The 12,247-nt window shown below is 47.1% G+C and overlaps 1 protein-coding gene across 1 annotated transcript in view; it reads right to left on the reverse strand.

Annotated features, from left to right (window-relative positions):
• The window catches only part of LOC102462943 (translocating chain-associated membrane protein 1-like 1), a 52,336-nt gene that overhangs the window by 26,806 nt on the left and 13,283 nt on the right, over positions 1-12,247 (reverse strand). Inside the window, exon 2 of the mRNA XM_006132197.3 lies at positions 11,594-11,654. Coding sequence (XP_006132259.1) covers positions 11,594-11,654 — 61 coding nt within the window. The remainder of the gene's footprint in view (positions 1-11,593; positions 11,655-12,247) is intronic.

A 12,247-nucleotide genomic window follows, 5' to 3' on the forward strand; every position in this document is an offset into this window, starting at 1 on the left:
AAGAAACTGTTTTCAGTTCCTTATTATTACTTTCCCATGCTAACTGTTCGGGCTGATGTTTCCCATGGCAGGTACCAGCCTCGAGCTGATTTTTTAAAAGGGTTTCAAATAAAATCAGTCATTTCTGAGAACCAGGTTAGGGAAATACACTATTCTGCTCAAATTAAAACAGTCTTATAACCATTTTGTTGAGATGCTTCAGTGGCTTGATGCATTGGAGATGTGGGTGCAGACAAGTATTCAGCTCAGCTTTGTGCACATCCTAGTCAGAGAATGTTGCTTAGCAGCAACAATAGGAATGTTGCTCACACCCCTCCCAGGGCTACACTTAAAAGACGAAAGTGCTGCGTGGAGCCCAGGGTCAGCTGGGAACTCCCTCGCTGACCCCAGACCCATGTGGCACTGCCACACTGAAACATTGCCGTGAGCCCAGCATCAGGCTCCTCACAACAAAGTGGCAGTGCCCTGTCGAGCCTGGGATCAGCGGGGGAGTCCCCAGCCAATCCTGGGCTCCATGCAGTGCTGCCGCTTTGAAACACCATGTGAAGCCTGGGGACACCCCAGCTGGCCCCAGATTGCATGTGGTGTTTCAAAGCTCCAGCGCCATGTGGAGCCCGGGATCTGGCTCCAAGCTCCCCATGGCACTGCCACTTTGAAGTACCCCCACCTCTTTCTCTTCCCCCTTGCCACCTCTTTCTGATAGAAGCAGCGGGGGGGAGGGGGCAAGCGACTAGTCGACTAGCCTGTTGACTATCTGATAAGCATTTGCTTATCAGATAGTTGACTAGTCAATTAGTCCTTCACATCCCTAGTCAGAAGTAGCAAGTATTAGTTATGATGCTGTTTTGTAGGATGAAAGCTTATCTGACAGCTCTTTAAAACGTTCATCTGTCTACAAACCCTGAAGCCATGTGTTAATTTGTTCTGAGGCTTGTACTCTTTGAGCTGGTGACACACAAAAGATGAAAGTTTCAAACCAGGAGAACTTTTATCTGTTTATACAGGTCTCTTTCACTTGTTCTTGTATAGCATGGATCCTAAACATTTCCCAGAGAAACTGTATAAGCCTTAATGAATGCCTTTTATTCTTCTTTCCAGTGTCAGTAAATATTGTATTAGTCATGCTCTCCTTGCACATACTATTTCTAGTGGACTCAGATCAGTTTAGCATCTTAAAGCTGAGCTATGTGCAGAGAATATGCATTTTGGTGTGTTTACTAGCTTGAATTGTTAGAAAGGACGATGATACATGTACTCTAAGGTAGCGTTAATGTTGTTTTTTTGTTTCACATTAAATATCGTATGCATTGCTCCTTGTTAACTATCTTTTGCTTTAATATATTTTCTTCCACACATATGGACTATTTAAAATACATTTTTTTGTATTGGTGGTGCACATCCACATACTACCGCTATACTGATGTTGCACATAAGAAATTTCAACCCATCCCATGACAGAAAATGGTAGAGGGAACACTGATCTGCACCAACATCATGAATAACAACCATTGGGATATAGGTAAGCAACGGTCCTTGCCTCGAGTGAGTGCAGACTTGTATTCCAGTCAGGAGAATCACATGTAGTTCCAGCAGGAGGTAGGCATAGAGTCTTAAAAGAGTAAGGGTACGTCTACACTAGCCCCCTAGTTCGAACTAGGGAGGCTAATGAGGGCAACCGAAATTGCAAATGAAGGATGGGATTTAAATATCCCGCACTTCATTAGCATGTTCCTGGACGGTCGCCATTTTGGAAACTGACTAGCCCGGAATAATTGCCCGCGTCTACACATGGCAGGAAGCTCCATTCCAAGATAAACCCCTTAGTTTGAATTAAGTTAAACCTCATTCCACCCAGTCCAGGCCAGAGCTTAGGGGACCTGGTGCTACACAGGCACTCCAGGAGGCGGGAGCAGGAGCAGACTGGGGGTAGGGTATCTGGCTAGGAGGGAGGGTGCAAGGAGGGGTAATGTTGCCAGGTGTCTGGTTTTATACCGGACAGTCTGGTATTTGAGGCTTCTGTCCGGGAAACAAATTGAGAAAATACCAGATATATAAAATGTCTGTTTTTTTCTCATTAGGTACGTTTTATTATTATTAGGTGTATCAGTTTGTAGTTGCAAACTGCCTGGCTGGTAGATGTGCTCAGGGCTGTGTGAGTGTCTCTACAAGCCAGACAGTTCGTAAGTACTCGAGGGGGCGAATGTATGGCGGGACAATATGGAATCCCCGGGGCCGGACTCACTTGTGCTTCGCCGGGACCGTGCACAGGATGGGCAGCGCCCTGAGATCTGCATGTGCCCAGGTCAGTCCCACTCCCCACCTGCCAATTTGCTCCCCCTCACTATCCCTCCAGCCAGCCCCACTTCCCCCAACCCCCTCCCAGCCGGCCGGTTATCCCCCACTTCCCCTCCCCATCTCCCCCAGCCAGCCCTGCAGCCTGCGTCCAGCCCTGCTTCCGGTGGCTGGTTCTCCCCATCCCCCCCATCTTCCCTGGCCAGCCCCACTACCCCCGACCTCACGCCCCCCAGCAGCCCTGCTTCCACAGGTCCCCCGATTTCCCCCGGCCAGCCCCGCTGCCCCTGACGATCTCCCCCCAACCCCGACTAGCCCTGCTCCCCCGGCCCCCTCCCAGCCAGTCAGTTCTCCCCCACTTCTCGTCCCAATCTCCCCCAGCCAGCCTCGCTGCCCCAGTCCAGCCCTGCTTCCAGTGGTCGGTTTTCCCCTCCTCCTCCTTCCGATCTCTCCCAGCCAGCCCTGCTTCTGCTGGCTGGTTCCCCTCCCCCCCTCCATCTCCCCGGCCAGCCCCACCCCCATCCAGGGCTGCTTCTGGTGGCCAGGGGAGGTCAGGAGGAGGAGGAGGGAAGAACCGGCCAACCCCATTGCCTCCAACCTCCCACCCAGCCCTGCTTCCCAGCGTCCAGTTCCCCCCCCCCCACACTTCTTCCCAGCCAGTCCTCCCCGCATCTGAGATCAAGTGTGTCCCGCATTTTTTTTGAACTCACCTGGTAACCCTCGCTACGCCTCTGATGGGAGCCCAGAACATCTGGCTGCAGACTCCGCCCAGCCTGGCCAAGGGCTTGGGGGACCCAGCGCCACACAGGTACTCCGGGAGCCCAGAATACCCTGGCAGCCACACTGAGGCCTGGTATTTTTTTCCCGTGGCCTGGTACTGGGCCGCAGCCCATAGTTTGGGAAACGCTGATCTAGAGGATACAAATGCCTCTCCTGACTGGTTGTATGAGACTTTGGACAGAACACAGGATGGAAAATAGCCTGGTTGGCATGGAAGTGATAAACCACCTTTGGCAGAAAGGCCCAATAGGTCTGCAACTAAAATTTGTCCTTTGGTGCCCTGGGGCTCCAAAGTAAGATCTCAGAGACTCGTGCCACTAAGAGTATGTCTACACTTGTAGCCTATTTCAGAATAGGGCTGCAAATGTAGGCATTTGGAATTGCAAATCAAGCCCGGGATTTAAATATCCCATACTCGATTTGCATCTTCCTGGCAGGGCGCCATTTTTGAAATTTACAAGCCTGGAATAACTGCCGCGTCTACACGTGGCAGTGAAACGGGCGTTCGAAATAAAGCCCTATTTCGAACTACCTGTTAAACCTCATTGCAGGAGGAATAACAGGTAGTTCGAAATAGGGCTTTATTTTGAATGTCCGTTTCACTGCCACACGTAGACGCGGGCAGTTATTCCGGGCTTGTAAATTTCAGAAATGGGGCCCGGCCTGGAAGATGCAGATCAAGCGCGGGATATTTAAATCCCGGGCTTGATTTGCAATTCCGAATGCCTACATTTGCAGCCCTACTACGAAATATGCTGCAAGTGTAGACATACCCTCGGTAATAGCTACAAGGAATGGAACCCTCCATGGCAGGTACGAAAGGAAACAAGATAACAAATGGTATGTCTACACTTGCACACTCTTTCGAGGGAGGGATGCAAATGAATACATTCAAAATTGCAAATGAAGCTGGGATTTAAATATCCCATACTTCATTTGCATATTCGCATTATGGCCCTACTTCGAAATAGTGCTATTTCGAAATAACAGAAGCTGTTAAGATGCGGTTATTTCGAGAGAAAACCCTTCTCTCAAAATAACCCTTACTCCTCATACAATGAGGTTTACCACTAATTGTCTCCTTCATCTCCCTTTTTACCAGCTCTCAGAATTCCTCAATTCAAGCAGGTAGCTAGTTCTGTTTAGCTACTTGCTCAGTGAGACACCTCTCCCCCCACAAATCAGCTGAGCTCTCTGCCAACACTGGACCTTTGAACTCATGAGTGGAGCTCAGAAAACTGCTGCGCAAGCATGCACAGCTTACAGGGAATCTTTTCCACAAGCATGCCAAACCAATGATGGTGAGGCCACACCAGCGCAATCATAAAGACCCATGCCTTCTCCCTCTTGATTTTTAAGAGGACTTTGCTAATGAGTGGGAATGGCAGGAAGGGATACATCAGGTCTCCTGACCAAGGCAGAAGAAAGGCATCAAAAAGTGAGCCTCTGTTGAAACCTTGTAGGAAGCACACTTTCTGTTCTGGTGGTGAACAGGTCCATTCAGGGACCTCTCTACTTCTGGAAGAGCATGCTGACCACTTCTGAGAGGAGGGACTGTTTGCAGCGAGAAAAGAAGGACCTGCTAAGGTGGTCTACTAGCATGTTCCAGACACCAGGAAGGTGCGAGGCCTCCAGGTGGATCACATGTCAAATGCAGAAATCCCCAAGTAAATGCTTCCTGGCACAGAGCTGACAAACGAGTTCCTTCTGCCTGTTGACATAGAACATGGAAACCATGTTGTCTGTCAATACCAGCATTACCCAACTGGATAGGCGGGGAAGGAACATCATGCAAGCTAGATAACAACATAAGAACGGCCGTACTGGATCAGACCAAAGGTCCATCTAGCCCAGTATCCTGTCTACTGACAGTGGCCAGCACCAGGTGCCCCAGAGAGGGTGGACCGAAGACAATGATCAAGTTATTTGTCTCCTGCCATCCCTCTCCAGCCTCTGACAAACAGAGGCCAAGGACACCATTTTATCCCCTGGCTAATAGCCTTTTATGGACCTAATCTCCATGAATTTATCCAGCTTCTCTTTAAACTCTATTATAGTCCTAGCCTTCACAGCCTCCTCTGGCAAGGAGTTCCACAGGTTGACTACACGCTGTGTGAAGAAGAACTTTCTTTTATTAGTTTTAAACCTACTACCCATTAATTTCATTTGGTGTCCTCTAGTTCTTCTATTATGGGAACTAATAAATAACTTTTCTTTATCGGCCCTCTCCACACCACTCATGATTTTATAGACCTCTATCATATCCCCCCTCAGTCTCCTCTTTTCTAAACTGAAAAGTCCCAGTCGCTTTAACCTCTCCTCATATGGGACCCGTTCCAAACCCCTAATCATTTTAGTTGCCCTTTTCTGAACCCTTTCCAAGGCCAAAATATCTTTTTTGAGGTGAGGAGACCACATCTGTACACAGTATTCAAGATGTGGGCGTAGCATAGTTTTATACAGGGGCAGTAAGATGTTCTGGGTCTTATTTTCTATCCCTTTCCTAATAATTCCTAGCATCCTATTTGCCTTTTTAACCGCCGCTGCACACTGTGTGGAAGTTTTCAGAGAACTGTCCACGATAACTCCAAGATCTCTTTCCTGATTTGTCGTAGCCAAATTAGCCCCCATCATACTGTACGTATAGTTGGGGTTATTTTTCCCGATGTGCATTACTTTACACTTATCCACATTAAATTTCATTTGCCATTTTGTTGCCCAATCACTCAGTTTGGTGAGATCTTCTTGGAGTCCCTCACAGTCTGCTTCTGTCTTGACTATCCTAAACAGTTCGGTATCATCTGCAAACTTTACTACCTCACTGCTTACCCCTTTCTCCAGATCATTTATGAATAAGTTGAAAAGGATTGGTCCCAGGACTGACCCTTGGGGTACACCACTAGTTACCCCTCTCCAATCTGAAAATTTACCATTTATTCCGACCCTTTGTTTCCTGTCTTTTAACCAGTTCTCAATCCAAGAAAGGACCTTCCCTATTATCCCATGGCCATGTAATTTACACAAGAGCCTTTGGTGAGGGACCTTGTCAAAGGCTTTCTGAAAATCCAAGTATACTATATCTACTGGATCCCCCTTGTCCGCATGTTTGTTAACCCCTTCAAAGAACTCTAACAGATTAGTAAGACAGGATTTCCCTTTACAGAAACCATGTTGACTTTTGTCCAAATTATGTTCTTCTACATGCTTCACAATTTTATTCTTTACTATTTTTTTGACTAATTTGCCCGGTACTGAAGTTAGACTTACTGGTCTATAGTTGCCAGGATCGCCTCTAGAGCCCTTTTTAAATATTGGTGTCACGTTGGCTACCTTCCAGTCATTAGGTACGGAAGCCGCTTTAAAGGATAGGTTACAAACCACAGATAATAGCTCAGCAATTTCCCATTTAAGTTCTTTTAGAACCCTTGGATGAATGCCATCCGGTCCCGGAGATTTGTTAACATTAAATTTTTCTATTTGTTCCAAAACCTCCTCTAATGACACTTCAATCCGGGACAGTTCCTCAGATTCATCACCCACAAAGGACGGTGCAGATTCAGGAATCTCCCCAACGTCCTCAGCCGTGAAGACTGAAGCAAAGAAATCATTTAGTTTCTCTGCAATGTCTTTATCGTCCTTGATTGCTCCTTTTATAGCTCGATCATCTAGGGGACCCACAGGTTTTTTAGCAGGCTTCCTGCTTCTAATATACTTAAAAAACATTTTGTTATTTCTTTTTGAGTTTTTGGCTAGTTGTTCCTCAAAATCTTTTTTTGCTTTTCTTATTACATGTTTACACTTGATTTGACAGTGTTTATGTTCCTTTCTATTTGTCTCACTAGGATTGGACTTCCACTTCTTAAAAGATACCTTTTTGTCCCTCACTGCTTCTTTTACATGGTGGTTAAGCCACGGTGACTCTTTTTTAGGTCTCTTGCTATGTTTTTTAATTTGGGGTATACATTTAAGTTGGGCCTCTATTATGGGGTCTTTAAAAAGTTTCCATGCAGCTTTCAGGGATTTGGCTCTAGTCACTGTGTCTTAATTTCTGTTTAACTAACCTCCTCATTTTTGCATAATTCCCCTTTTTGAAATTAAATGCCAGGGTGCGGGACTGCTGAGGTGTTCTTCCCACCACAGGAATGTTGAATGTTATTATATTACGGTCACTATTCCCAAGCGGTCCTGTAATGGTTATATCCTGGACCTGATCCTGCACTCCACTCAGGACTAAATCGAGAATTGCCTCTCCCCTTGTGGGTTCCTGCACTAGCTGCTCCAAGAAGCAGTCATTTAAGCCATTGAGAAATTTTATCTCTGCTTCTCTTCCTGAGGTGACATATATCCAGTCAATATGGGGGTAATTAAAATCCCCCATTATTACAGAGTTCTTTATTTTGGTAGCCTCTCTAATCTCCCTCAGCATTTCTATGTCAGTATCGCTGTCCTGGTCAGGTGGTCGGTAATATATCCCTATTGCTAATTTCTTATTATTGGAGCATGGAATTTCTATCCATAGCGATTCTATGGAACATGTTGATTCACTTAATATTTTTATTTCATTTGATTCTACATTATCTTTCACATACAGTGCCACTCCGCCACCCACCCGGCCTGCTCTATCCTTTCTATATATTTTATATCCCGGTATGATTGTGTCCCACAGATTTTCCTCATTCCACCAGGTTTCAGTGATGCCTATTATGTCTATCTCCTCATTTAATACGAGGTACTCTAGTTCACCCATCTTATTAGTCAGACTCCTAGCATTTGTGTACAAGCACTTTAAAAATTTGCCACTGGTTATTTGTCTGCCCTTCCCTGATGCATTGGATTCCTTTGTATGCGGTTGTCTGTCAGCTCTGGCCCATGGTTTGCCCTCTCCCCTCCTCTCTTTCTGACTACAGCTTAGAGAATCTCTATCAACGGATTCTCCTCTAAGAGAAGTCTCTCTCCGATTTACGTGCATCTCCGCACCAATCGGCTTTCCCCCATCTCTTAGTTTAAAAACTGCTCTACGGCCTTATTAATGTTTAGTGCCAGCAGTCTGGTTCCACCCTGGTTTAGGTGGAGCCCATCCTTCCTGTATAGGCTCCCCCTCTCCCAAAAGTGTCCTCAGTTCCTAATAAATCGAAACCCCTCTTCCCTACACCATTGTCTCATCCACGCATTGAGACTCTGAAGCTCTGCCTGCCTACCTGGCCCTGCGCGTGGAACTGGAAGCATTTCCGAGAACGCCACCATAGAGGTCCTGGATTTCAGTCTCTTTCCTAGCAGCCTAAATTTGGCCTCCAGGACATCTCTCCTACCCTTCCCTACATCATTGGTACCTACATGTACCACGACCACCGGCTCCTCCCCAGCACTACACATAAGTCTGTCTAGATGCCTCGAGAGATCCGCAACCTTCGCATCAGGCAGGCAAGTGACCATACGGTTCTCCCGGCCATCGCAAACCCAACTATCTATGTTTCTAATGATCGAATCACCCACTACTAACACCTGCCTCTTCCTAACTGGCATTCCCTCCCCATCAGAGGTATCCTCAGTGCGAGAGGATACCGCAACATCCTCTGGGAGGAGGGTCCCAACTACGGGATGGTTTCCCTCTGCTCCCATTAAATGCTCTGTTCCCTTGAGACTTTCATCTTCCTTAAGAACACTGGAGCTCTCAGACTGGAGGTGGGACAGTACTACAGTGTCCCGGAAAGTCTCATCAACATAGCTCTCTACCTCCCTTAGCTCCTCCAGTTCAGCCACCCTGTCCTCCAAAGCCTGAACTCAGTCTCTGAGGGTCAGGAGCTCCTTGCAACGGGTGCACACATACACCACCCGCCCACAGGGCAGGTAATCATACATGTTACACTTGACGCAATAAACAGGATAGCCCCCACTCTGCTGCTGGGCTTCTGTCTCCATGTTTGTAATGAATAAGTTTAAGTATAAACTGGGATTCTTTTTAAACTTCTGGAGTATAGATTATTCTAAGAGTTAGGTTTTAAAGTTTGGGTGCATAAGGTGGTGAAGGGTGTGGTGTGGTGTTTATCTGGGATGGTTCTTATAAGTGACCCACACCCTCCTTTAGCTGCAGCACCGAGGCAGGGAGGACTTGGGGGTTCTCCATGGGCTGCTGCTCACAGGTACTGCCCCCACAGCTCCCACTGCCACAGGAGCACTCAGGGTGGGGTCAGAGCACAGAGACACCCACCCCCGTCCAGGGCTGAAGGGATGTGCTGGCAGCTGCTTGCAGATTTGGAAGCAGTGCAAAGCAGGTAGAGAGGAAGCCGCTTTAGCCCAGCTCCACTGCCAGTGATGGTGGTGGGGACCCCCAGGGCCCTTTTAAATTGCCTGGGGGTCGCAGCCAGCATTAAGGGAAAGAGACCTGGCCCCAAACTTTGGTTTGACTGGGTGGAGCACTGGCACTATGGGTCCACACAAACTCGCCACTCTGGACATAATACATTTCTTTCCTCTCACTTAAAGATGAGGGGGAAAAAAGGTGTGTTGCCAAAAGGTCTTGATTTAGTTTCGCCACTCCCTCACGTACTGGCAATGATATCATGGAGGGAGCTGCTACACTTAATTCATTGAACAGGTTTCCTCAGCTTCCAATGCCAGGTTTGATATCACCCTCTTCAAAAGCTCCTGGTGGGCCCTTGCATCATCCTGGGGGGTTGTGCAAGAAGGCCCTGCAAAAGATGGAATAATCCTTAAGACAAGAGTGGAGGACCCTGGGCCCAGGGGCCAGATACAGCCCCCAGCTTGTTTGGATCTGGTCCCCAAGGCTTGGGGCTCTCCCCTCGGTATTGGGGAGCCTGTGCTGGTGCTCTATCCCCCGCCATCCTCTGTGGGGCTGGAGCACACAAAATCTACTAGAGTGGGCCCCCCAGGCTCTGACATGCAAAGGGAATGTAGGAAGTGTCTCTCAGCATCTCAGTCGGGGAGGGACACATCAGCGAGGGGTTCAGTGTGAGGTCTGAGAGGGAATGTGGGTGAAGGAGGAAGTTGTGACCAGGGTTGGGGATAGGAGTGTAGGGTAAGGGAGTATGGGTGCAGGAGAGGATTGTGGCCTGGGGGAGGGGCTCTGGGAGGAAGTGCAAAGTCTGGGAGGGAATTGTGACCTGGGAGAAGGGGAAAAGGAGACGCAGACTGTAGAGGGTTTGGGTGGTGACCCGAGGCAAAGGAATGGGGTGCAGGGTCTGGGAGGGTGTTTGGGTGCAGGAGAGGATTTTGGACTGGGGGAGGAGTATAGGAGAGGATACTGGGTCTGGGAGAGAGTTGTCACCTGGGGCAGGGGGATGCAGAGGGTTTGGATGGTGATGTGGTGGAGGGAGTTTGGGTTTGGGAGGGGCAGGGGTGCTAGAGACAGTCTCTGGCTGGGAGGCACTTACCTAAGCGTCACCCCGCCAGCAGCCCTGCAGCACTCCCAAGTCAGGCTGGGCTCTGTGCCTGCTGCAGCCTCACCTCACTTAAAGCTGCAGGCTGCTCCCTCCATGTGGCTCTTAGCTCTGGGAGGCGAAGAGGCTTGCGCTGTCCCTGTCCCCCAGGCCAATCTCTCAGCTCCTATTAGCTGGTTGTTTCTAGCCAATAGGATCTGAGGATTGGACTGGGTGCAGGAAGATCACACAAAGCCTCCTCCTCCCTGCACAGCAAAGAGCCACATGAACTGCGCTTTAAACCGTGGCAGCTACGTGCCTGAGGGTCCCAGCAGGGTGGTCTGCAGGTCTGATCCGGTGGCTTGGAAGACCAGATTCAGCTTCCAGGCTGTATTTTGCCCAGCTCTGCCCTTGGCTAAGTCCTGAACGGGGCTAACCAACTACTTTGAACTTAACACTCAGGGACCCACTAACTATACAATTTTCCACAATTACATACAATGAATTCATGACTAAGCTGAGAATGGAAAGCTTGCTGAGGAAAGGAGGCATTCTAACATAGCTGGTGATGGTAAGAAGGAACTGAGGAAGGATGAAGTCAGCAGCACCCCTTATACCAGTGCATATATGCGCAACTCCAGAGGGTGCCAGAGCAAGGCCCCAATGGATATCACAGAGGGAAACTTCCAGCACCTGTGCAGGAGATAAGCACACACACACCTACAATGGAATGGACAAGAGCAAGCACTCAAAGAATGTAAGACAGGGTGTGATTAAAAACAGTAAACATTTAGGAAATCATGGTCAGAGTTAAAAAAATATTATATTTGGTATGAAAAGCACCAAGTTATAAAAAGAAAGCAGAAGGCATACCAGGCCTAATCAAGTAAAGGTGTGATGCAATAGCAGTATTAATTACAGCACAAAATCAAAGTGGTAATTACTTATCATTCGTGAAGAACTGGAGCCTAGATGTTATAATAGTGAGAAATTAGAAATCCCCAAGACAAACAGGAACAAGTAACATTCCATCATCTACAAGTGAAATGAGTTAGAGATAAGACCATTATTATTTCTAAATGGAGAACTTTTTATAATTGGGTTATGCTCTATAGAAATAGATGATGGGTTTGCTTTAGTCTTACCTATGATGTAGGTAACGTTGTACTGCACAGTGATAAAGATGATGACATACTTGGCTGTGACCTGAAATTTAAAAAAAGAAGAAAAAAAAAAATAGAAAAACTGGCTACATTAACATTTGAAGTTTTAAACATAAACTAAAGTACAAGCATAGTTATTCCAGAGCTCTTAACAACTCCTTCTCAGAAGTCTACGAAGAATATAAAATCAATTACATTTTAAGAGAACACAGTAACTTTAATGTAAACAGTTACTGATATTTAAATACATTTATGAAACAGAAACCCCTCATGTGTAAAGTTAAATTGGAACTTGGCAAAGAATGTGGTAAATAGGTCCCAGTCAGTCAATAAATCTTTTAAAGACTATACTAATAGCTAATAGTCGATACTATCAGCCATTAATAATTTCTCTCTCACACACACACACACACACACACACACACACAGACACACCCTCCTGTTTTTCAGGTAAGTCTTTGAACATTTGTGTCTAGGTTATATAGGGCTATGACTTTAATTCTGTGCAGGTGGTCACTAAATCATCCTGATCATAGAATCCTAGAATTGTAGAATTCTAGGGCTGAAAGAGACCTCAGGAGGTCATCAAGTCCAGGCCTCTGCCCAAAGCATGGCTAATCCCAACTAAATTGTCCC

This window comes from Pelodiscus sinensis, chromosome 18 (assembly GCF_049634645.1).
Source record: "Pelodiscus sinensis isolate JC-2024 chromosome 18, ASM4963464v1, whole genome shotgun sequence".
NCBI lineage: Eukaryota > Metazoa > Chordata > Testudines > Trionychidae > Pelodiscus > Pelodiscus sinensis.